Source organism: Akebia trifoliata, chromosome 3 (assembly GCF_017979445.1).
Source record: "Akebia trifoliata isolate Shusen 1 chromosome 3, ASM1797944v1, whole genome shotgun sequence".
NCBI lineage: Eukaryota > Viridiplantae > Streptophyta > Magnoliopsida > Ranunculales > Lardizabalaceae > Akebia > Akebia trifoliata.
Genome location: NC_141377.1, coordinates 43,579,700 through 43,606,285, shown reverse-complemented (window position 1 = coordinate 43,606,285; position 26,586 = coordinate 43,579,700). Strand labels below are relative to the sequence as shown.

The 26,586-nt window shown below is 35.1% G+C and overlaps 2 protein-coding genes across 2 annotated transcripts; one reads left to right on the top strand and one right to left on the bottom strand.

Moving 5' to 3' along the window:
- Positions 1–2,796: 2,796 nt before the first annotated feature.
- LOC147407181 (patatin-like protein 5) lies at positions 2,797–5,563 on the bottom strand. The gene is made up of 6 exons (XM_086435608.1): positions 5,389–5,563; positions 5,103–5,284; positions 4,035–4,224; positions 3,794–3,955; positions 3,359–3,661; positions 2,797–3,140 (listed from the first exon to the last, which is right to left on the bottom strand). The coding sequence occupies exons 1-6, from the start codon at positions 5,506–5,508 to the stop codon at positions 2,904–2,906; spliced, it is 1,194 nt and encodes a 397-aa protein (XP_086291734.1). The 5' UTR covers positions 5,509–5,563; the 3' UTR covers positions 2,797–2,903.
- Positions 5,564–16,841: 11,278 nt separating this feature from the next.
- LOC147407180 (CDPK-related kinase 5-like) lies at positions 16,842–25,927 on the top strand. Its single transcript, XM_086435606.1, has 11 exons — positions 16,842–17,631; positions 20,493–20,623; positions 21,097–21,138; positions 21,285–21,393; positions 21,633–21,711; positions 21,823–22,119; positions 22,203–22,315; positions 24,346–24,453; positions 24,535–24,597; positions 24,714–24,881; positions 25,287–25,927. The coding sequence occupies exons 1-11, from the start codon at positions 17,083–17,085 to the stop codon at positions 25,425–25,427; spliced, it is 1,800 nt and encodes a 599-aa protein (XP_086291732.1). The 5' UTR covers positions 16,842–17,082; the 3' UTR covers positions 25,428–25,927.
- The last annotated feature ends 659 nt before the right edge of the window (positions 25,928–26,586 follow it).

Here is a 26,586-nt window from a genome sequence, read left to right as displayed (position 1 = left end):
TAAAAAAATGGCTGGTTGGCAGGTTTTGATGATTTTAAAGCCATTGTAAGGATTAAGAAACTTGTTGAAATCCATATTGATACTGTGGGCTAACCGGTGATCATAAAATTCCAATAGATAAGATCCAAACATAGGCTTTTTTCAACTTCTAAACAAAGCCTATATAGATATTGGAAGACCAATACCTTCAATTCATGCCAAAGAAAACATGAGCAAAATTAATCACAAAAAAATAGAGCACAAATATAGAAGTCATTGGAAAATGAATAAGTTCCTAAATCAAAAGATTATCATAATGAAGTGTAATTAATAGGTTAAAATTAAGGTTTAATTTTTTAATTTTTTAATTTTTTTTAAAATGTTAGAGTGCAACCAATTACAACTAGTGGTGTGCAACTAGTTGATGCCTTGCAAAAAATCCTAGATTTTTCTACCCAAAATTTCAGTAATATCTACTCCCTCAAAAATTGTATCTTCTCTTGAGATTTGAAGGTTGAAAACTTGAAGTAGATAAAATCTAAAGATAGATGATGAGGGTTAAATTTTTTATACAAAAAGGTTGAGATGAATGATTTTGAGAAGAAAAATCTGGATTTTTGACTAGAGATTAAAGATGAGGGTATTTAAATCTTTTTTCCCATAATCTATGCTCAAGGAATGCATGTCATCAATTTCAAAACATGAGAGAGAGAGAGAGAGAGAGGGGGGGGGGCATGTCTAAATGACCCTAAAAGTAATATAAATCACCATATTATGCACAATAATGATGGAAATCAAGATAATTAATGATGAGTTTGAAAAAGGTAAAGGCTTTTTGTTTGGTTTCTTATAAGGTATGATGATCATGAAAGAAGAAATGACGGTGATGATTATGGTGAAGGATTTTTGTTTGGTTTCTTATAAGACATGATCACGATGATGGCCATCATCATTAATGATGATTTTGTTTGATAATGAGCGTTTGATTTTTTTATTTTTTTATTTTTTTCTCTTACCAACCCAAGTAAGAAAAATAGGTAAAACCCCCAGTTTCTTACATCCCAACCCATTGACATTAATGATTGGGCTTTTCGAAACGGTCCCTTTTACCTCAATGACACATTAGGTTAGTATTACTACCATATGATTGGTGATATATGTTTTGTGTAATGGGTTTGGTCCAGGCCCATGAGTGGCTGGTTATGTCCTATAGCCCAAGGCCCATGTTTTTAGGGCTCATGAGAGAAGTCTTATCTCTTTTATTCTCTTTGGTAAATTTTTTTTTTTTTTTCTTTTCTTCTTCTTTGAGAGAGGGTTTTAGACAAGTCAAGAAAGAGAGAGCAACCAAGAGAGTGTGAAAAAGGGTTGGAAGTTTTTGAACTTGTTCTTCTATCGTCTACCACGGCATACAATCTGATTGTAGCTAGAGTCTTCAACATATTCAGGATTTCATCCCGCAAGATTGTTTGGAGGATTCTTGGTGGTGAGAAGTTAGTGTTTGTAAAGTTTCGAATGGGTAAATCCTTGTATTTTTCCAATATTGTCTCATCTCAAGTTTTGGGTATAAACTTGAGAAGAACCTTGTATTATTCACATTGATATAGTGGATTGTGCTCGGTATTGTCCCGTGGTTTTTCCTCTTTTTCTTGGAGAGGCTTTCAATGTAAATCTTTGTGTGCTTTGGTGGGTGTTTTCTTATTATTACTCTTTAGGTGCTTGATAATTTATCTCATAGGTTATATTGTTGGTTGATGGAATAATCATTGCTAGAACACTTCTTTGTACCAATTGCTTCAAATACACTAGATTGTGTCGTAGTGTGACCCCACTATTGACACTTTATCGAGATTGATTCTCCTAAACTTACACTATAATGCTCAAGTCAGTAATTGATTAATCGACACACGTTTTTTACTTCACATCACTTCATTCTTTCATGAATTTTTTAAATAATTTTTATTTAAATTCTCAACTGCATTTGAGCTTATTTAATGGTGGGGTTGAGTTGACTCCTTACTATTAGCAAAAGATAGTGTTGTCAATGGAGCGTGTTTGATGGAAAGCACGGAAGAGAAATGCTTCCTAGAAATTAAGTATGTGGAGTAGACTTCAGATAAATGGATTGGCGGTGACATGGTGCCCTCAGTTGGAGGTGTTGTCCCATCAGGTTGTGGATGCTTGCTCGTGGACTTCTACGATTGAAGGAGTAAGCTTGGGAGTTCCCATGTTGGCCGGTGATGCCTCAGTTTTTAGACCAATTCATGCAAGTTTGTGGAGGAAGTATTGAGAGTGGAGCTTAGAGGGAAAAAAAATACAATCATGCATTAATTAGAGAAATATTGGAAGGAGTGAAAGGCGAGGAATTCAAGAGGAATGCCAAGAAGTGGAAAGATTTTGCAAAAGAGAATGGGATAAAGGTGAGGATTTTTCAGGTTTACTTGCTTGCAACTATTCTACTAGTGCTTGTGTTTTTCTAAGGCTAGCTTTTTATCATGTTTGACTTTGCCACCCTTAGGTTTTAAGGTATGTTTTTTGCTAGGTAATTATTATGGGTTTGGTTGGTCTTATTCATGGTTTAGAATCCCAATATTTCGGGGTAATGTTTCAATTGGGAGAAAAAGTAAAATGATATAAGACTGAAGCATTCCAGAACATTTGATGTTTCTTGGTGTGGGTTTCATTTTCTTAGTTACTAGACTATTTGCGTTTTTATTATGCTTTCTACCGTGTTCAACTCTTGTCTTTGCATCCTAACTTCGACTTAGAAGGTAACTTGATAGGGTGACACATTCTCAGAGAGTTTTGTCCATAATAACAAGAAATGGCATACTCATCGACTCCCTGACATGGATTTTATTTTTCCAATCAACCTTTCAAATTAAATTAACGCAAATAATACATTTCTTTGAACATTAGCAAATTTGTCACTTGGCAGACATTGTGGCTTTCCTGAGCTTGCGTTCATCGGATAGTTGTTTGGCGAAACGAGCAAGGGCTTCTTCATTGGTGCCCTCTCCTTTAACCTCCTCAGACTGTCCTGTCACCAAATTTATCCTTGACACTGGCTTCTTAAGAAGATCCTTCCCAACTTGTACAAGATTTAACAAGTTCTCCTTTTGTTGCAATGTCCACCGATGAGGCGCTCCCGTCAATGTGTCATCCTATATATTAATTCGCCAAAAAGAAATTCGATCAGTTTGAATCTATAACTCTCTAATATATAGCATAGGAATAAAAGAATAGTACTAGTGCCATCGACCCATTAAAGTTGGAGCCACTCTACAAAAGTCATTAGGATATGACACGAGGAGTTCATCCTCACTAGTTTGGGATCCAACCTTATTACAATAAATTTTACTCCTACAACATTGCTTGGTACCTGAATTCGGAGATAGTTCTTCTTGGATTGATTGGCTTGGAAAAGAACAGAAGCATGAATGTCGACCACATCAGAGCTCGCATCGCTGAAAACATCTATCAAGGGTGAGTATCCACCATTGTACAACCATCCAAGCAAGCCCCACTTAGCGGCTGTAGCTGCGTTGTATCTCTCCTCACGCTTAGCTGCCCCAGTCCCAAGGGAAAGAATTAGGAAACTTGTGGAATCCATTGGCTTGAAAGCTGAGTAATCTGGGTTGTGCTTCATAATCTCCTCGGCAATGTGGCTCATGGCTAGTAGTGTCTACAGAATTTGTTACAGAAGTTCACTTCAGAGGATGGGATGAAATCAAACATTTGATTGTACCCTAGAAGTTGAAATATTTGCGTCAAAAAACATTTTGATTGTACCTAGTTCAAATTTCATGAAACATACCGGGTTATTTGCTGCAACCCCACCATCAATGAGGTCGAAACTCCGAGTTTTCCCTGTGGAGTCTTTCGTTTCGAAGTAATGTGCAGGGAGATACGTAGGAGCAGCAGAAGTGCTGACGCAGATGTCCCATAATTTAGCATCTTTGGAGCCATCTGTTTTTGCCTAGAAAGGTTTTGTAAAATTAACACTTTGTTGGATTGGAAATTGAAAATTGAAAGAATTAGAGAATATTAATTGTTACCTCTAAGGTTGTGAAGATGGTGGGCTGAAGGAGCTTGATGTCGAAAGCAGGGATGAGCACATTTGTCAGTGTTTGGCTGATGGTTGTGTCACCGAGTAGCTCTTTCGATAAGGATCTCAAGTACTTCCCATCATACTTGGGCCCTGTGGTCGAGTTGAACAAATTCATTGCTGAACTAAAGAAACCGCTTCTGTTTCAAGGGAACACCCAATAAAATTAATCATCAATTATTTTTAAAGAAGTTGTTTACATGGGTATGTCCTATAGTTTAGAGAGCTTAGATTGCCACAAGTAATATTGATTATATAAGACACCTAACACAAAAAAATTATAAAATTCGATCCTAACGAACAAGTTGGTAATTTATCAATTAATCATCAAATAAGATCTTATTTTTACCCATCAAATTCAAAGTTTTATATTCAAATCTCAAGAACAAAATAGTGGTTTTAAGGAGATTGAAGATTATCAATGGGTTTTAGGAAGAAACCCATTAACATAATTTGTATAGTCCTCCTGGCCTCCGAATCCTAATTTAATTATTATGCACCAAACAAGGATATAGACACACTAAAAGAGTTGTGATTATCCACACCTAGGCACCAATTATATTTTCATTGTTATGTGTAGTGTATATGTAAATTCTTATTATAGTTATATTTTAGGTGAAGTTAAACTAAAACAAGACTCATCTTGCCAATCTTCAATTTTTATGTATGATAAGATTTAGAGATATTTATGAAAAAGTGATCAATTTTTTACGAATTTACAATTGCTGGCTCACTATTCATATTAATTACCAAAACATAAACGATAACAAAATAAGAGGTTTTTAAAGTGACTATTTTGCAGGTTTAAAGTGACAATTTCACTTTGAACCTGCAAAATAGGCATTTCGTTCTGAATTTTTTATTAATGAAAATGTGATTGTTCATGTTTGGGGAATAAAATGAAAAGTAGCCAGAATCGTAAATAACTCATTTTCAGTTCACGAAATAGTAATTCACCCTAAGATTTAGTGATGAACTTGTCGTGTAAATAAGAATTAATCCCACCAATTTTACTTACGCCTTTTGAGGAAAAATCTTTGGGCAGTGCTCCAAATAAAAATCATTAATATCCTTGGCAGCATAGAGCGGACGATTATCCTTATTGGGAGTTGTAAGCATGGTAGTCACTAATCCTCCCGTGCTGGTTCCTGTGACCATGTCAAAGTAGTCCGCAATCCTGACCTCAGGTCCATCGAGATCCTATAATCCAAAATAAAATGTTTAGACTCTTAAACTCGTATAGATATCAATGTAAGAAATTCAACGTGTGTGGTATGTGAAGATTAAAAAGTATTTATGTGTACTTGAAGCTTGGATTCGAGGAAAGCGAGAATGGCTCCCGGAATTATCCCTCTTATGCCGCCTCCATCGATGCTCAACACTGTTATGAGCCTACCAGCTGCAGGTGGAGCAGAAGTTGCCATTGATGAAGTAATGAACTTAGAATAGCAGTAACAACTAACAATGGTAGTAGTATAGAAGGGAACATCTTTTATATATATTTTATTGATTTGTTGACTCATGAGTTTAGATTTTTTTTTTTTCTTTTGACGTGTAACGCACCCACGTGACATTGAATGATTTCTAATTTTCAATTCTGTCCAAAAGTGGATTCGAGGTCGTTTTCGGCGACTATAAGGTAATTTAATTCTGTCTAATTTTCAATGGGTGGGTTCTCAGTTACCTTCTTGGATAAGGTAATTTAAAAGACCTCCTTTCTTCTTCTTCTTTTTTAAACTCCTTAGATCAATGAAATTTTCATGGTCTTGTACAATAGAGGTTTGGATAGTTAACTTATATTCCATGATCTTTTATATAAGATGGGACATGACAAACTCTTTCCCCTTCTCAGGAATATTGTTTAGAATTATCTAAAATATACCTTTATACCAAAATATCATATTTGATTTATTGATATAGTAGTATTTGAATTAATTAATGGACTATATATCATTAACGAAATCTTATTCTAAAAATTAGGAATCAATTGAATTGATTTTGTTTATTATTTCAGTTCTTGAACTAAATCAAAGTTAAGCAGAAGGTTCCAACTCGTTAAATTAGTTAAAGTTTGTGAGTGTTGATATCATATTCTAGATTTAAAATTCATTTTCGTCAATTAATTACTAATCACTAACGCATTTATTTATCCAAAAGAAAATGTCAAATTGATTCTAATTAAAGAATAAACATAGGTGTGTGTAGATATTAGAATATTTATATTTTATTTATTTTCTACTTGACATTGATTATTGAGTTGTTTAATCAATGAAATTGAGAAATATGAATTTAATCCACATTTTATAAGAGAAATTTTAATTTGCTTATTACTTTGAGTTATGTTGGGTGACACAAGATTTATTGTGATTCTCACAATTCTGATGTAGAGATGCATGTATAATCATAGATGATTTTTAGTCGTATCGCTAGGAAACACATCTATGATTATGTGCACATCCCAATCAGACTTGTAGAATTGCTGTAAATACCTTATGTCATTCCAGCATTTTCCTGTTACTTTCTAACTGAAATCCACTCAATCAATAATTTTTTAATTTATTATTTATTAAAATAATACTTATATTTGATTATGAAAGAGGTATGCATTTTAAATATGACTTATTACGGAGTCAGATGAGTTGAAAGTGTCGTAAAATAAAATATTTCTTTCTCTAACTCGTCTCAAATGGTCAAACTGCACCTCAAAAAAAAAAAAAAAAAAAAAAGGGTTTGGTGACATGTATCACATTCATGAAACCCATCATGGCAGACACGGCTGTGACATCATTCTGTTTGGTTTCTCGAGATGCGATTCACACAAACCAACAAAGTATGAATATGCTTCAAACGGTCCAAAGAGGCAGGCCATCTATCATAGAAACTTATCTATACTGGGCTTTAAGGATTTAATATTATATTATTGATCTTATCCTGTATTTCATGGAGTTAGCTATCAACAAGTATTGGGTGTAATAGCTAGGACCTCTCTCCGAAAAGGGAGAGGTCTTGAGTTCAAATCCCCTCGATAGTCATTCACAAAGATTTGTCCCGATTTACTTAGTATGTGTGATTTGTTAGGATATTACATGTATTTGAGGGATTTTGATGAGATAAGATGTTCTAACAGGACAATTGTCTTGCTTTTACTAGTTAAGCCAATGGTTTAGACACCCATCAATAAAATAAAATAAAATAATAATAATAATAATAACAAATTAAAGTATTTAGTAAATTTTTTTTTTATAACAGTTGAATTCTAAAAAGACTGTCGTATCTTAGACGTGCTTCAATTCTCATTGGGCTTAAGTTGGATAAGCCCATTCTAGTTTTAAAGAGTTTGAATCAGGTACAATTGAATACTTGGGGTTCTAAAAAGTATAATTTTATGCACCTTTCTAAGTCATTTTATATAATTTGATGCTAATTTTATCAAAATAAGAATTCAACCTACATCTTAATTTAAAATTGGTTGGCAATAGAGTAAATTTATTAGCTTATATTATATTGTACCATATAATAGTGAGTTTGGTCAAATTGGACATTATTTTTTTTCCTTTTTTTATTATCAGTAAGCCTATTTTTAATGAGTTCAATAACTTGGTGTCGAAGGATTTGAACCCAAGTCTATGGTATCCTCACCCAAAGATTCTAAGTCAGCCTGAATTTAATGGGCTAAAGACTTTTGAACCCAACTCTACCTTTGTGGGTTCAATATAAGACCTAAACTTTATTTTGGGCCTATGGGCCAATAGACTGAGAATTGGAATGGCCCATTTGAGAATCATTATTTTAAAATTCATTATATTTATATCATTAATTTTACAACAACAACAAAAAAAAAAATCCTTACAAATAAATTATTTGATAAAGAAATATTATCAAACAAATAAAATTAAATATTTTTTCAGAGTGATGGATTGGTAAGTACTTAGTGAAGGAAAAAAGCAAGGTGATGAAAATGAAAGAGTAATCCCCTCCACCGACTACCACAAAATAGAACATGAAAGCACAGAGAGAGAGAGAGAGAGACGACTCATATTTAATGAAAATTTTGACAATGATTGTAAGATTGTGACACGATCAAACACTAGTATGATATAGAATTTTCAACATTGCGGGACCGAATCAATTCAGTAATAGATGGATTGAATCTAAAGTTGATCCAATAATTAATGAATCATAATATTATGTAACTAATTGGAACATATACATCCTTCTTAAACATCAATATCCACTTCCAAGTAGGATCCGGAATTGATCTAAAAAGAGTTGGGACAAAAAAATTCGCCACCTTTGGGTAGCTCAATAGACTTTCTAGTAGTGTTGATAACACTTGGGTGGTTCAAAGCCCGCCTTCACCTACTAATTTTTCCCAGCATAAGAGGGAAGGAAATAAAAAAAAAAACCTAAATTAAAAACTGAATATCAACCAATAATTTTGTTTTATAGGGGATTCACGAAAAATTATTTCCCATGCACATAGACATGGGAAGCAAGTCTGGCTCCATTCTCTGTTTTTTTTTTTCTTCACGAGGAGCACATCCAACCATGGTTTTAAAACTTGGTTTCGTATCTCATCTTGTCCATGCCAGATATCGAATCGTCTTGAACAAGTTTTCCGATACGTTTGAGACATCTAGTTCAAAAATGAAAAAATAAACTTGGTGTTTTAAATCCGACCGAAAATTTGACTTGTCCGTCCGTCTCGTCCATGCCCAATACTGAGATGACTAGGAGATACCTCTTGGTCTCGGATGAGTTTTGAAACCATGCATCCAACTTCTCTATCGAAACACCAAATTTGTGTGAAAAAGCGCTTCTCAGTGTCAAAAGGGCTGGAAACACATTCCAAATGTGTTTCTAAGGCTATCAATGGACTAGGTCCTAAATATTGATGCCATCATGCTAAAAATTGTAGCCCAGCCCAAGCCATCTAATTCTCAGTTTGGGCCAGACCCAACTTTTCAAACATATTCGTAGGTTGGGTTGGGTTCCCAAGCTCGACCCTAAAATTAATCGGATCTTCTTTAGCCCTCCCTGTCCGATTACTAAATAGACTTAGTAAAACTACCCATACCTAGATCAGACCAAAGCATGGCCCATTAACAGCCCAGGGTCGTCAAATAATTAAAACCTTCATATTTTATATTTTAAAGCGTAGCATGTAATCAAAGGAGACAAATAATTGAAGCATAAGATCTCGCAATATAAAATGGCGTTCATGCGTGCAAGCTTCATCCATAATCTTCCTCTAATGGGAAATAATAAAGGCTTTTTCAACCCAACTCACAAACCGTTTCGTAGTCTAGTGTGTATCTTTAATTTTACTTACAGAGAAACCATTCCAACGTGATGGTTTCTTTATTGGTAGCTGTATCATGCAAAAGGTGGTCCAACCAATTATGTAATACTGACTGATTGGCACGTGTGTACAACTGCATCTTGCACATGTGCTTGCATCATTGGCACATGTTATGTGGGTCCTAACTAATATTTGCAATAGTGGTCATCAAAAGGGGTTGGTTGGCAGTTGTTTTCAAGTAGTTGAGCCTCACCTTCAGCTTTCCTTCATGGGTTGAACCTCACCTTCAACTTTCCTTCATGGGTTTTAAACCTTTATTTGCAAGGAAGGAGTAGTTTTCATTAGGAGGAAGGGAAACATCTTGATTTAGTGTGTATTAAAGCTTATTTAGAGTGGTCAAATTTGGTGTCTATTGGTCAAAATCTAATGATCACAAAGAGAGAAGAAGATAGAGAGCACTTGGTACAAATTCATAAGTAGTACATTTAGTGGGGAACCCACTTTAAAAGAGGATACAATGATCGACTGGATGTGAAACAGACTTAATAGGACATGTTTTGATGGTAGGGTCTGTTTGCGGAAAAAACCATTCTTGAATTCCTCGGGAAAATGAAATAGTTCCTCGAAAAATATCAAAACGACAGTTGGATTTTAGTTTTCAGGAGAGAGGCGATCCTACGAGAACAACGTTAAATAAGAAAATCATTTTCCTTGGGGTTTGAGTGTAAAACTATTTTTTGATATAAAAGGAAAAAAAATGTTTTGGATTGTAAAAGGCACAATTGTACACCTAAGAATCTCATTTTATGGAAAACAATCTTTCAATAAATTTCATATGCAATTATATAAATCTGTAAAATATTGGAGAATACTTGAGATACCCCTATGTTTTAAAATTTATGACATCGCTCCTAACATCGTTCTTCTCTTACAAATTAATGATTAATGAAGAATATTCTAAATGTCAAAAAATCTTTGATTTTTCTCCCAAATTTATGTAATCTTCAAGCTCTTTAATCTCTATGATAAATTATATTTGACCTACTTAAACTTCTTATCTTCGATCCATTCATTTCAAACTCATCTGACTTTCTCGTAAAATGAACCCTTGATTTTTCTATCCAAAATTTAATCATCTTATACTTGTCCAAAAATCCTATCTTGTTTTCATGGTTTGAAGTAGATAGAATCTTAAGGTTGAAGATGCAGATTAAAAAATAACCAAGTACTTAAAGAAGACTCATTTTGGGCATCACAACCAGCTCGATTCATGGAACTCTAGCACTTAAACGTGGTGGGACGAGTGGAGCCATGACTCTTAAGACTTATTTGTGATACGTAACTATTGCACCAAATTTAGGTTTTAGGAAGAGTTTCAATTATTGGGAATTCAAATAACTAATCAGAATTTATCCGGCGGTGCTTGGTATGTTGCATATCATTTGCAAATGCAAATAATTTTTTAAAATTCATTTTAGGGATGCTTTATTGCACAATTTGCATAAATTATCTAAATTCTTACAAATTTTCAACAAATGATTTGTTGCATAAAAAGTACCATGAAATCATTTGCAAAGTTATTCAACTCCAACCTATATATATCAAATTACTAAAATATCTATTATCAAAGAATTTTTAATTAGAAAAAAATATGATATGTATTTCTTATAGCAATATGCATATAAATTTACAAAAATACCCATCGTCAAAGATACGTATCATTGCATTTTGAAATTACAAAAATACCCTTCATCGAATAAATTTTTAAATTTCAAAATAACCCTCAATACTTGTTACACAAACATTGATATCTATTATTCACAAAAAATAAATTTCATCAGAGATGAATTTGTGTGCATTTGAAAAATACAAGAATACCCCTCATTTTTAAAAAATATCCTTCATCATAAGGGTATTTTTTGTAAATTCATATGCATGTTAGTGTAACTATGTACTATTTTTTTTTTTCTTTTAAATTAAGGCCAAATAAGTCAAAGGGTAGGCACCCATTGGTTGTAGCATTGTCTTTAAAATCATTTCTAATGGTTAGATGTAAACTCTTTTTCAAGAGCTTAGATCTAGTGGATACAAGTTATCAAACACTATGATTTTTGGTACATAGGTTCACCAAGGGATGGATGACATATCCATACAGTCAGGGGGTCCTAAAAATGCCACGTGGCATAAAATTGGATGCTACCCAACCTTGGTACCGGATACCATTTTGAATCTGTAGACGCGGGATTTCGTCATTATGATGACTACATCTACAATGATTTGGAGTCGCCACCATTCATATTGTAAGTGGGTGTGAATGGTCACCCGATGTGCATTTTTGAAAAAAGTGACATTTTGGCATTTTAGTGACTCACGTGGATAAGGTACGGATCAAACCTTAAGATCCGGGGTAAGCGGCTCGGTTGGAGAAAAGGGAAGGTGTTAGGCACCCTTTCCTCCCCGCCACGTGGCGGTAACCTCAAATAACTCGATCATTTTTTATTTTTAAAAGAAGGTGAAAAAAATTGTGCCACGTGGGTGCATATGTTCCCTAAGTAGGGATTCATTTTCGGCTTGATCATAGGGTCATTTCATTAATGGAAATGACCCTTATGAACCTTAGCCTTGGGGCCCAATCATCAAAAGGGGTAAAATAAAATAGAAGAAGGGGGTGTTAGAAGAGGGAAATAGTAGAAGGTTAGAGAAAGAGAGGGGGGTGTGCTTCAAACCCACCTTGTATCTTGTTTCTTCTTTTCTTCTTCTTGCTTGGGTCTTCTTGAGTCCTTAGTATAATATGAGAGTGTGAGAATGGGAAGAGGTGATTAGAGAGAGTAGGGATTTCTTTTGTTTTAGTGAGACTTGTAGATGATTTGTGAGAGAGAGTTGGTAAACTTGGTGAGAATTGGTGATGGTAGTTAGTAGAGAGAGTGTTGGGGAGAAGTTTTGTAATGAGAAGTTGGGGGCCATTTTTGGGAAGAGGAGGAGGGTATTTATAGATGTTTAGGAGTTATTTTAGGGATATAATGGGGTGAAGTGAAGAAAATGGGTAGAATGGTTATGAGTTTGAGAGAGAAGTGGGTGTAATTTAGAGGAGATTGGAGGGTATTTAGGTAAGGGGGGGTTAAATGGGTGAGTTTTGACCCAAATGGTTTGGATCCTACCCAACCCATTTGGGTGGAGTGTTTGGTGAGGTAAGTTTAAGATGGTGGTTGAGATTAAATGGTGTTTGGTTTAAGAGAATGAAGGATTTAAAGAGGTGGTTGATGATATTTTGGGAGGATGAAGGAGATGATGCCATGTGTTAAAGTGGGTGGAAATGAAGGGTTGGGATAGGTTGATGGGAGAGGTTGAGTGTTTGACTTGAGAGGATGGTGTAGGTTTAGGTTGTAGATGTAGGTTTTGTAGGGAATGATGAGGGTAGATTAGGGGAGGTATAGGTTAGGGGTGTGGGTAGATGTGTTTGATTTGAGAGAAAAGGTGATGGGTTGATGTGTGGGTAGATGGGATTTAAAGCAAATTAATGGGGTAGGTAGTTGGGTGAGGGAGGTGAGATGGGGTGATGACATGTGTCATCTTTTGATGATAAAAGAGTGATTGGTTGATGTGGGTTGTGGTTTATGGGTTAGGGTTGTGGGTTGGACAATGAATTGGATATGGTTAATGATTTGTGGGCTTTGTAGTGTTGGGCTTGGGTTTTAGAAATGATTTTTACGAATACGGAGGCGGAGCGGTGATAGTAGAGGAGGGGTAGGCATCTCAAGTCTCACCTTTTTAATTTTTAATTTTTTTAGATTTTTGCAATCATTAATTTGATCAAAAATGCCACGTGTTGGCGAATCGGGCTTTTTAGGCCCGTTAGTGAAATTTATCGAAAATTTGACGTTTTTTATTTTGAAAGCGGAGCGGTGAATGTTGGGAAGTCGTAAGGTAGGCCGAGTCCTTTTGGTGGCCTCCTAAACCATTGAGAGGTCTTAGGGGCCTCGGTTTGGTAAAAATGTCCATTTTCAATGAGTTGGGCCCTTAAGGCCCGTTGGCCCATTTATTTGGAAAATCGATATTTTTGGGCTCTTTCGAGAAGTGGCCCGTTCAAATTGAGGTGTCTACAGAATCCTTACTCCAAGTTAAAATTATTCCCACATTTTATATTTACAAGAAATTGATGCAAAACTTTTATATTACAAATACCAATCAAACACAAAACATGGTTTCACAAGCGACTTCCAATAGTAAATTTTTCATTGCAAAATATTTGTTCAGCAAATGATTTGTAGTGTACCAAGCAGGCCTAGGTCACAAAGTTGCAATTCAAACTTCCTCCGAGTTTGTCAGCCAAACGGGTCCTTAAACTTATAATTAATAGAGGAAAAAAAAAAAAAGTCGAGGGGGCGGACCCAGCTGAGTTGTCTAAGTAATGAAACCCAATTAAGCCACCGAGAACTTGCCCCTAATTAAACCACTAATAAGTGGTCAACTCAAATAAGAAAATTAATTATGAGCAAAACTGTACCACGTGCCACAGCTAAGTTGCAGTTGGGATCCTAAATTATTTTACACGTGCCTTATAAATCAATCAGGACCATTCAATCAGTGGACCAAGTCCTTGATCAAAACACCAAGGTCCAAAACTTGAAACAGTCCCAATATTGATGAGCTTGGATGACATCATTCCATGATGTCTTTCGTTGTGGTCCATTCAAAAAGTTACTGAATCATTCATATTGATGACTTTGTGGGCCATGTTTACGATCAAATATTATATTTTTAATTTAAAGTTAGTTGGAGAAATGAGAGTCCAGACAAAAGAACTCTTCCGGACTTATTGTTTGTTCCCCGTTTCCTGTGAGTGGGATAAATTCCCGCGCTCCACCTTACTAAATGAACATTAATAAAATATGGTTCTCTAATGTGACACCACAGACTCCCTTACCTGCAAAAGCAATCCATTTCTTGTCCAACCATGATTTTAAAATTTGTCCAAGACCGAATTGACTCGGGCTAATCATCCCAATCTTCGAGTCAATTCAGGAAAATGATCAACATCATGATGACTCATTTGAAATATAGATGATGATTCCAATATTTTGAAAAATATTAACCGAATTCATGAAAATCCAAGTGAATCAATAATCTTTTATGTTTTTTTTATATAAAAATGCTTTAATTATTTTGCTAATTATATGAAATAAGATTTTGTCACTGAACATCTAGTAATCCAGTCTATGATAAGAAAATATATAATTATTTCAATATACATTAATACGGTGGCATTCAGAGGCCCTAAAGAGAGTCAAACATTTTTTCAATGTATTGGTTAGAAGTTTTGCAACGGGTTGATTTTTTGCGGGGATGATCTTTATAATAAGGAGATCATCCTCACCAAAAACTAACCTATTTTAAAACTTCTAACCCCATCAAAAGTGGTTTGAACAATATACAATTCTTTAACTTGTAAAGTAGGGTTAAAAGTTTTGGAATGAACTGGTTTTTGATGATGATGATCTCTTCACCATAGAAATCATCATCACAAGAAATCAGCCTGTTCTAAAACTTGTAATTCCTATTTTGAAAAATGTTTGACTCTCTTTAGGGCCTCCGAACGTTTCTCCTATTAATAAACAATTTTAAGAGTATAAGTGAGAATTAATTCACTTGCATTTGGTTTTGATCTGGCGTTGAAAGAAAATAACAGATAAAAATAAGGCCAATATGTATATTAATAGATTTTTGGAATAATTTTATGGTATGTTTAAAATATTTTAGAATTTCACATGCCAATTTAGCCAAAAAATATGTTAAATATTTCCTTCATAAAAAAATTTGAAGTAGGCCTACACAATAACAGTATTTTTCCAATAGAGATGGCAAGGTGAAAAACTCAATTCCATTGTATAAATCTCCCAACTAAACATTTTTAATCATCTCATTGTCTCTAAAGACTCTTAACACTTGAGCATGAAGTTTCGGTTTAGCACAAGGAGGGCTTGCAGGAGCACTTGCCAGAGGTCGCACTAAAATCAAGAAAATTATTTCAAGCAAAAATAAATTGAGATGAATAGAGATCCAGTCATGTGTCCTGTTCCTAATCAAGGTCAGGTGGCACCTAATTTTTATGTCACATGTCATTTTTGGTGACCCACTGATCGAATGGATATGTTGTCCATCCCTTGGTTAATCTACATACAAAAGATCAATTTGATTGGTGATATGCATTCATTAAATATATCATTGTCTTAAGAATGATTTCTTATCGTTGGATTTTGGTTCATTTTCATGAGACTATATCTAGTAGATACAAGTTATCAAACAATATGATTTTTGGTACGTAAGATCACCAAAATTGCCACATGACATAAAATGGGGTGCCACCTGACCTTGGTTAGGAACCAAACACCTAACTGATCCCTACTCAATTGAGATGAGTGCCCTCATGTTTTTTTTTTTTTTTGGGTAAATGCCCCCCACTTGATGGCAGGAGGAGTCTATTTACATATAAAGAGATCAACCTCATTTAATTAATAAGAATTAGAAATGTAGGTGAAAATCAAGTGGATTCATCATCTCATTTCAAAACTAATGTATGTTAATAATTTGATAGCCTGTATGATTGCAAAAGAAAACATTTTCAAACAAAATGAATTATTCAAGAAAATAACTATAGAAAAATAACTTACGGGAGATGATTGCACCTAGAAAAAAAGTGTAAAAAAAGAAGAAGAATTGGATTTCAGTATGATGGTGGAAATAATTGTGAGATAAAAAAAAGGGTGAATTATTATTTCATGAGTAGAAAATGAGTTATGTACGATTCCGACAACTTTTCATTTTATTTACATAAATGTGAATAATCATGTTTTCGTTAAAAAAATAATTCAAAACGTAGAGACTAGTTTGCATGTTCAAAATGAAATTGTCACTTTAAACCTGCGAAATAGTGCTTTAAAATCCTCCAAAATCGTTATCGTTCACGTTTTGGTAATTAACAGGAACAGTGAGCTAGAATCATAAATTTGTCAAAAGTTGATTATTTTTTGGTAAATATCTCTAAAAAAATTAATAAGTGGGAAAATCATTTGTTGGGGAATTAGGTAGAAAATTATTTTTCCACCAAATTGTAAAATATTGCTTTGGGTAAAAATGAATTTCTTTGGAAAATGTACAATCATATAACTGAATATCATATTAAAAAAAAAAAAAAAAAAAAATCGTTTTTTCATCAATTTTTCACAGACCCTACCACCTTTTTACAGGATTAAGTGCACTGTAGTGTTCACCTAGGGAGTGTTCTTTACAGTCTTTTTGCACGATAAAATCTCACGATTTTGCTGGTAAAGATCTCTACAGTGACGCACCAGAAAGTTGCCATTAACAAAAACAAAAGTATAATAAATCCGGTTTTCCTTAGATTGACACGTGGCAGTCTAGACTGTACAACCTGGATTTTCTGCCTCGATAAGGATCCATTACACTGACCAGCAAAAGCGAACTCTCACAGAAGATTCCCATTTTTTATCTCCATTCTCATCTCTCTATCTTCTCTCCAATATCCGTCTTTAATTGGGATCGAATCTGAAAGCAGAGCAGAGACCAAAGAGTCCACAACAAAACCCAAAAACAAAAAACCCTAAATTTCGATCGATCCCGGAAATTAGAGAAATGTTGTGAAGATTAGGGTTGCCAGATTGTGTTTGGTTGGGAGGAGATGGGTCTCTGCAACTCGAAACCCTCCCCCAAACCTAATCTTTATGCTTCCAGAGAAGAACTGAAAGAAAACACTAAATCTTCCGAATCTCCTGTTAATGGCGGAAACGAGCAGCAGCAGCAACAGCAACAGCAACAGAAAGATGGTGTGGAGGTAGTAAAGCGGTCTCCTTTCTTCCCATTTTACAGTCCGAGTCCAGCTCACTACTTGTTTTCGAAGAAATCGCCTGCACCGAGTTCCAATTCTACGCCACGGAGGTTCTTTAAGAAGCCTTTTCCACCACCATCGCCTGCCAAGCATATTCGATCGGTGTTGGCGAGGCGACATGGATCGGTGAAGCCGAATGCGGCTACGATTCCAGAGGGGAGTGAAGCTGATTCTGTTGCGGGGCTCGATAAGAGCTTTGGGTTTTCGAAGAACCTTGTGAACAAGTATGAGCTTGGAGATGAGGTTGGGCGTGGGCATTTTGGGTATACTTGTGCTGCAAAGTTTAAAAAAGGGGAGCTTAAAGGTCAGCAGGTTGCGATTAAGGTCATCCCCAAGGCCAAGGTTTGATTCTCTCTCTCTCTCTCTCTCTCTCTGTCTACGGGTTAATAATTTCTAGATGGAAAATTTGATCTTGATTTGCTGGACGTGATTCATGATGTTAATTTGAACGTTAAGTCATTAGTAGGATCTGAATTATTGGCACTGATTGTTTCAATTAATTGTATTAGTTGTCGTGTTTTCTTTCAGCGGAAAATATGTTTCTGTGATGAAAATTTTGTTTTTTTTAATGATTCCTTGTGAGAAATGGTCATTAAAATAGTCGTTAGCGATCCTTTCCCTTTAGTGTACTTCTATACAAAAAAAAATTATGCTGGTAAATTGGGCTGTATTTTGTAGAAGTGATTATTGGACGATGATTTTGATATACGGGAAAAAGGAAGTTCTCGATATCTAGAAATGGAAGGTGTAGTTTGGAGGAAATAGTATTTTGATGAGTAACTGAATTACATAATCTATTGTAGTTGGTGCAGGCCAAAAGCCTTTGAGATATGGATGGTGAAAATTTGCTGAGTTGACTTTCATATGGAGATGCTCTCCCAGGAGCCCCCTATGGGTAGGCAGAGAGATGCGTCGTATTTTCTATGTAGGGATAGCTAAAATCATGTTAACCCTAGGGAGGCTGGTTTTAGTGGATCTACGTTAAATGTGGATGGTAATATAATTTTTTATTATTTTGATGTGCCTTTTGGGAACATGAACGTAATTTTTTATTTTGGTTAGGGAGTATTTATCAATTTAAATAAAAGGTGAAAGAAAAATAGAGGTGGGGTTTTAATTGGGGTAAGTCGTAGGCTTCGGTTAGGGTTTTTATGGTGTAGGGAGGAATTGGATGGATTTTTTGATGGGGTTAGAGGATTCTTGATGAGTTAGGAAGGTTGTAACTGGTTAATGGTTAATGTAAGGTTTGGAATAATCATGCAGTAATAAGATAAAAATAAGGTCCATGGAGATAGGTGTATCATGTATGGATCGCCTGACACTGTATGGGCTGCAGATTAAGGGGACAACAGGGTTCTTGATGATGAAATTAGGGTTTAGAAAGGGTTCAGCCAAGAAAACGGTGGCAGTAGATTTCTTGACAGCAAGTTCTAGAGGCAAGAAAATCAAGAAGAAAGAAAAAAAAAAGAATCTAGAGAAGAAGGTCAAGAAGATGAATATTAAGATGATAGAGAAGAACATAAATGATTATTACATTGGAAGCACACGAAGAAAGTAATCCTACTCTGCAATCACATCAAGAAGAGCAATGGTTTCACACCACACATCCAATCTCTGGATCTCAAGAAAAACTTTTAAATTTTATTCAATCTCATAATAATAAAAAATCTGGAATAATGTCCTTACAACTATTTTTATAAGACTTAAAACCCTAATCTAATCTCAACCATTAAAACAATCAATGGCCAATATTAAAACATGACTCAAGTAACCCTAATTAATGTGGGACACAAATTAATAAAATAAAATATACAAAATTAGAATTAATCTTAATCATTAAGTAAATCTACCGTTAAGGTTAATTTGTTTTTCAGCAATAAATAAAATATCTAAACTACCTAAAATACACCTAAATAATAAAACGAATCCTAAATAGTAGGCTGGCTATCAGCCCTTATTAAGCTAAATATTTAATAAAAATGACCTAATAAGTGGCCCAAGTTACCGACCAAAAAAAAATTGGCCCAGATGACTTTAATGATGTCCTCATCAGCTCAGTAATTACAAAAAACTAAGATGTATATATGGGAGAACGATCAGGATAGGAGGAAATGGGTCAAGGCCTAGAGATTCATAGTTCAGTTTTTCTACAAAGCCCTTCTTCCTAGGCCAGAATCTTCTTATCAAGTACCTCTCATTTGGTTTACTATGATTCCTTCCAAGATATTCTTCTTTGTTTGACTTGCCTCCTTGGAGAGGATTCTCACTTTGGATAATCTGATTGCCCATGGGTGGATCACTCCAAACTTTTGCCCCCTATGTGTGAATGACGGGGAATTTGTAGATCATACTTTACTCCATTGCTCTTTCTCCCAAGATGTTTGGGCTTTATTTCTTATCTTGTTTCAAATAAATTGGATTCTTTCAAAAACCTCCTTGATGATGTTAGAAGGGTGGGCTTATAATATCTTCTCTTATAGAAAGAGGCATTTGTGGGCGATCCTTCCTCTGGCAATTGCTTGGGATCTTTAGAAAGAGAGAAACAACAGGGTGCTCCATGGCAAGGAGAGTAATGAGCACACTGTGTTTATGGAAATTTTAGGTTTACTATTTCTTTGGGCGAAGCTAAATAATGTGTTTTTCAGTGTTTCTTTTGAGGACTTTGTGTTCAGATGGGATCGTTTTTGTAACTTGTAATTTTGTTTCAGTGGTTCTTGTGTTTTTTCTTCTTTTTTCGTTTTCTTGCTTGGGGCTTCCTCAGCCTCCTTTTAACTCTCTTTTTGGTATTTATAAAATCTTTATACTTATAAAAAAAAAATTCTTGATAACACGCTTTCTCCAGACTTATTATTTTTTGGATAAACATCATGAAACTGTTTGAAACTTCTTGTACTGCAAAGTTTTTCAGTATCACACTATCATGTTATGCAGTTATTTACATATTTCTTTTTACAAAGAAAAAATATGTTAGGAGTTAAGGAATTAACAAATGGTGATGTAGAAAATGAGAAAATTGTGATATAGAAGTATTTTTGCAATATCCGATATCAGTATCACTATTTTAACGTGTTGATATGGTTCTACTGGGCATGTTGAAGTATCCAGATATCATAGGTACATAGGTTTTCTTTGTTTTTTTAACTTTATTCTGAATATTTTTTACATTTCGATCTAATAACAATTGTCCATTCCTTTGTTGGCAGATGACTACGGCCATTGCCATTGAGGATGTGCGAAGGGAGGTGAAAATCTTGAAGGCTTTGACAGGACATGATAATCTAGTGCAATTCTATGATGCCTACGAAGATCATGACAATGTCTATATAGTGATGGAGTAAGCTTTAAACACGACACTGCTATTTAAAATTAGACCCCATAAGCATGAACACCATGATGCTTCTTTTTGTTGTTTTATTTGTTTATTTAAACTGTACATTAAAACTCTCTATACTTAAACTGTACATTATAAAAAGGTAATGTACAAGAAATTATGGATTTGATACTGTTTCCCATGTAATGAGGGATACCATTCCCATATCAATGTCATGGTAAATTGGCATGAAATGTCAATTCTTTATGACTGAGTACAATTAATTGGTTACTTACATCTTTTGTGTTTGGGATAATTGAACACATAATTGAAAGAAGGAAATAAAGAGGAATGAGGAAACAAAGAAGAGCCATTCTATGCATAATGTTGTCTAAATACATTTCTTTGGGTATGTTGGCATGGTTGTTGGTGATTCTATAGATATTCTTGTTGGTACCTGACATTCAGAATTTGATGGAACCTTTATGCGTTTTTAGGTTATGTGAAGGAGGTGAGCTTTTGGATAAAATACTTTCAAGGTATTTCTTTTATTGATGCTTATGCTTAACTTCAAGTTCATTTCTTGAGACTTCCAAATGTGAATGTTCAGAATGAGTTGAATTCCACTTTGGATTGTTAGTTGTCTATGGATTATAAATAGCCGGTCTTTTCTTTATTTGTACAGGGGTGGAAAATACTCAGAAGATGATGCAAAGGCTGTCATGGTACAGATATTGAATGTTGTTGCATTTTGCCATCTACAAGGTGTGGTACACCGGGATCTTAAGCCAGAGGTAGAGCATATTCCCATGTAACTTGTTAGTCTATTTTATAAGATGGAATTGCTTCTAGGGGATGTATCTTGTCATGCGAGTTGGAAGTTATTTATTTGTTGGTCTACTTTGGGAAATAAGATTTCCCACCTTGGAAGTTATTGCATATTCTCATGACACATAGTGATTACTGGATAATTAGTAGATTTTTGTTTATTTTTCTGTATTCCTCTCTAAGTGTAGCTATTTCAATGGATCAGAATTTTCTGTTTACTTCAAAGGATGAAAACTCCCAATTGAAGGCTATAGACTTTGGATTGTCAGATTTTGTCAAACCAGGTTGGTCATGATTCCCTGGTGACAAGTATCCACTTCAAATACTGTTGATTTTAGTCTACTTTCACCTTCAAGAGTTATAAACGGATTTCTAATGCCTCTAGTGGTTTGCAGATGAAAGGCTTAATGACATTGTGGGAAGTGCGTACTATGTAGCACCTGAAGTTTTACATAGATCTTACAGCACAGAAGCTGATGTATGGAGTATTGGCGTGATAGCATATATTCTTCTATGTGGAAGCCGTCCATTTTGGGCTCGAACTGAATCCGGGATCTTTCGGGCAGTTCTTAAAGCTGATCCAAGTTTTGATGAACCACCTTGGCCTTCACTATCTTCTGAGGCAAAGGATTTTGTCAAGTGTCTATTGAATAAAGACCCACGCAAAAGAATGACTGCTGCTCAGGCTCTAAGTGAGTACATTTATCCTGTCAAAAATGCTGGATTTCTGGTGTTATATTCATGAACCAGTGAAAAAATCTTTTTTTTTTTGCAGGTCATCCTTGGATTAGAAATTATAATGATGTAAAAGTACCTCTCGACATTCTAATATTCAAGCTTATGAAGGCATATATGCGTTCCTCATCTCTGCGTAAGGCTGCTTTGAGGGTGTGTATCTGGTGATATTACATTCTATTTTTGTTTTTCTGTTTTTGTTTGTGTGTGTGTGTGTGGAAATGAATGACTGATACATATTTATGTTTAGCAAATGGCTGATGCAAAAACATACGTGTCAAAAAGAAAATTTATGCAGATTTTTCCCCTCAAAACTTTGTTTCATATGGGTTGGGCAAAATTATCTACTACACTGATGTTTTCTGAAAATTATTAAAGCAATAACAGTAGCAAGTTCACAGGGTAAACACATCTAAAACTTTAAGTTCATGAAATTGGCATATTGTTCTTTTTCAGAAAAAAAAAAAATGAAATTGATATTTTGTAGCTTGAGGAAGCTGTTTCTGATAATATAAAAAATAAAAAAAAAGTGGGCGGGGGTGGGAAGAGATATCTTAAAGAAGCGTTTTTTGGTAAGAAAAAAGTCTTCTGAAAAATGAAAAGCATGAGAGGTCGAGAAGGCCCAACAATAAAGAACAAACAAAAGAGTAGTCGGTAACAGCACCAGTTCTCAGCACGCGCCCATCTAAACAAAAAAACCTTGAAGAACTCCTTAAAGTCTGGGAATAATTCGCGCAAAAAATGATAACTTAAAATGCTTGCAATATTGGGGAAAAATAATAGTCATGCTGGAGTGACCTCAAGCTGGAACCTCATATTGCTATTCATAACGTGAAAGTGGATAGGAACCATAGATGCTTTTCATCGAGATACGAATGGAAAAGCATCTATGGTTCCTATCCACTTTCACATCATGAAGTGCGATATGAGGTTCCAGCTTGAGGTCACTTCAGCATTATTCAAAATAATAACTTAAGGAAGTTGTTAAAATGATTTAAATATTGGTGAAGTCAGCAAACATTTGTGGAATTTATGGGCGGAGCCTGCACAGTAAGGTCATAGCTCCACTGATAACCATAGGAAGGCACTACAACCCCTGTAGAACACTTGAAAAGTTTTACAGGAACCCTAAATCTCAAAGAATCCTCATAATATGCTTTACCTCCCAAACCTTCCACAAGAAATTGGGCTTGTTTGATATATGTTGGTTTGTATTGTAGCCTTAGTTGGAATTTATCTATTTTTGGGCCAAGCCATAGTTGTAACTACAAAATTGAAGATCTATTTCACCCTGAACATTCTTAAGGGTAACTCCATACAGACAACTATCGAAGAGTTATTTTAGTGGATAATTGGTCTCAAGGTGGGGAATGAACAGAAGTCTGGCCCAAGGCTTTATTACTTTCAAAATCTCCAATAGCTTGCACCACTTTCCTTTTCAAGTCATATCTTAGGTTCTGGTGAAACTTGATCACACTTGAGGATGTAGAAGAGCTGGAAGAAAACACCACCACCCCACTGGAATAGCCTATTCTTTATCCGAAATTTTGGATCTTTTGAACCCATTTTTGGAAATTTGAAAGAATTACTAGACCGAAGTGATTGATGCAGGCCTGGAAGAATTGTGCATTTTTTGTGCTCATCTGCAGTTGGCTTATTGCTGTTGGGGTTTACAAATTATGGAATCATGAACTATATAGCTTACTTGGAGCTGGACAGGGACCACTAAACAGGCAAATGATACAATGTACAAGAAAATAGATATGAGAACCCTAATTTTTCAAATGTTTGGCAGAAAATCCATTATGATTCTCCAACTACGCTTGGTATTGACACTTTTTCCTCATCTTAGGTGGGTGAAGGGTTGAATTTTTATGCTTTTGAATTGTAGTGTTTCAGTGAAGATTTAAGTTAAAAGAGAAAATGTTGAGAGTGTATTCAAGTGAAGTCACGAATCTATCAAAATCACTGGACTTTTACTTTGTTACTGCTTTGCAACTTTGCCATTTGTTATATTTAGTTTTCAATTTCTAATACACAACCTCATGCAATGAATGGAGAGAGATGTATGTTTGAATTAACTTCTACTACACAACCACATGCAATGTATAAAGAGAGATTTTATGTCGAACTTCTTGCTTACATGCGCATTAAATTTCTTTTCATTTGCATCTATGTAACAGGCTCTGTCCAAAACATTGACTGTGGATGAGCTCTTTTATTTGAAGGAGCAATTTGCTCTATTGGAACCAAAAAAAAATGGCAGCATAACCTTAGAGAATATAAGGACGGTCAGTTTTCATCAAATAATTTGTTTAAATTTCTTCACTGCTTGTTAAGAAGGATGTTTCCAACATTTACGTTCTGGGCAGGCTTTGACAAAAAATGCAACAGATGCAATGAAGGAGTCCCGTGCACTTGATTTTCTTGCCTCGGTAGATATGTTTACTGCTAACAGAAGCCCTATTCTTTAATTTTAATTTATACAGCTATTTCTTTTGTGGTCTCTAACTGGCTGGTGGTACCTTTATTTTCTTCCCTTCTATGACAGCTAAATGCCCTTCAATATAGGAGGATGGATTTTGAAGAATTCTGCACTGCAGCATTAAGTGTCCATCAGCTTGAAGCATTCGATCGGTGGGAACAACATGCTCGTTGTGCCTATGAACTATTTGAGAAGGATGGCAACAGAGCTATTGTCATTGAAGAACTTGCTTCGGTAAGTGTGTTCTTTTATTGATCAACACTATAATCTGCAATTAACATGTAAGTGACCTTTTTTTGAGTATGGGTAGTTGGCCTCACCACTATATATTCTAAGTTTCTAACACTGTTTCCAATACATGTCCTTAGTAATATCAATGTTGCTGTTTGGGACTCGTTTTTTATCCTAATACATCTCTCCAATTATTAACTTCCTGGTGTCTATCATATATATATATATATAGATTTTAAGTCTACAATCATTCATATGTGGATTGTTCCTCATTTCTTGGAACTTCTTCATTAATAGTACGAATGAGTATATGACATATCTGCAAACTTTTTTTTGGGGTGTTAACATTACTTGTATTTTAAACCACAGAACCTGCATTGATTTTTTCTTTTCCTGTCATTGTTTCAGGAACTTGGACTTGGCCCTTCTGTCCCAGTCCATGCAGTTCTTCATGACTGGATAAGACACACTGATGGGAAGTTGAGCTTCCTTGGATTTGTCAAGTTATTGCATGGTGTGTCGAGTAGGACCCTAGTAAAGGCTCAATAATAAGTTTTAAAAAGCTTGAAACACATGGGAATTCAAGCAGGTATCGGTTATTGTTAAGCTGTATGTCCAAGACAAAGTGGATAAGTGGTGGTTAAACACATTTTCAAGATGCTTCTGCAGGCTCGTAGTTGAGGATCGTGTCTTGAAGACAAATCCCACAACAACCCACGAAGGCTCAAAAGAGGAGGTGTTTGGCAGAAGCTTGTGGTTCACATAATTGGTGAGAATCATGGAAGTGGAGTGGTCAGTCCAAGATTTTCAGAGATGTTTGTATTTTTACTGTTTCAGAGGCACGAAATTGTTGCCGTCAGTGTTGTTGCAGTGTAAATGTTAGTTGAACTTGTTATATTTACACTTACTCTAGATATATCATCGGATTGTTTGGTATCGGTATTGCAGTCCCATTGTATTGTCCAGTGTGTTATGTACTTGCTAACGAACAGCTCTGCCCCTGACTACATTGCAAAGTATAATGAAGAAATCTCTTCTGTTGTGTTTTATCTGTAGGATTAGGAAGAGCTAGATTTTGGCTGGCTTGTTGCTTTATCAAAAGAAACAATAATTTCATGCATCTGTCATGTTTAATCTCAAGTTAGCCCTCTTTTCCCTTGACAATTTGCACAACCATTCATTCTACAGACCATGCGAACATTACTGAAAGTAATTTCTCAACTTGGGGCCTAATGTGCTGTTATACCAAGTTAAGTTCGGTGTTAGTTTGTGTGAATGCCACGACTTTGTCTTTCGGACCCATTGATCCAATGATATGCTACCCATCTATTGGGGTAGGCCTACACAAACATATTAAATCGGACTCTTTATGATCATTATATTTTAAGTACCCCCAAAGATCATAATATGGATAAAAAAGAAGTGGGATAATGAAATTATTAATAAGATTAAAGATGGAACAGACGAATTGAGAAAAGTATCATAATATCAAATAGGACATTCATATGTTTTCCAATATGTTTTAAGTCGTCTTGTTCAACAATGAGAAAAATGGATCGTGATTTTAAATATCGTCTGGTGCTTTTGACTTGTCTATCCATCTTTTTGGTGGACGATACCGAGATGTATGGGACGAGTTGGCTTGGTCTCAGACGAGATTTAAAACCATATGACATGAGTCTGTTGCATTTGATCAATCAAATTATAA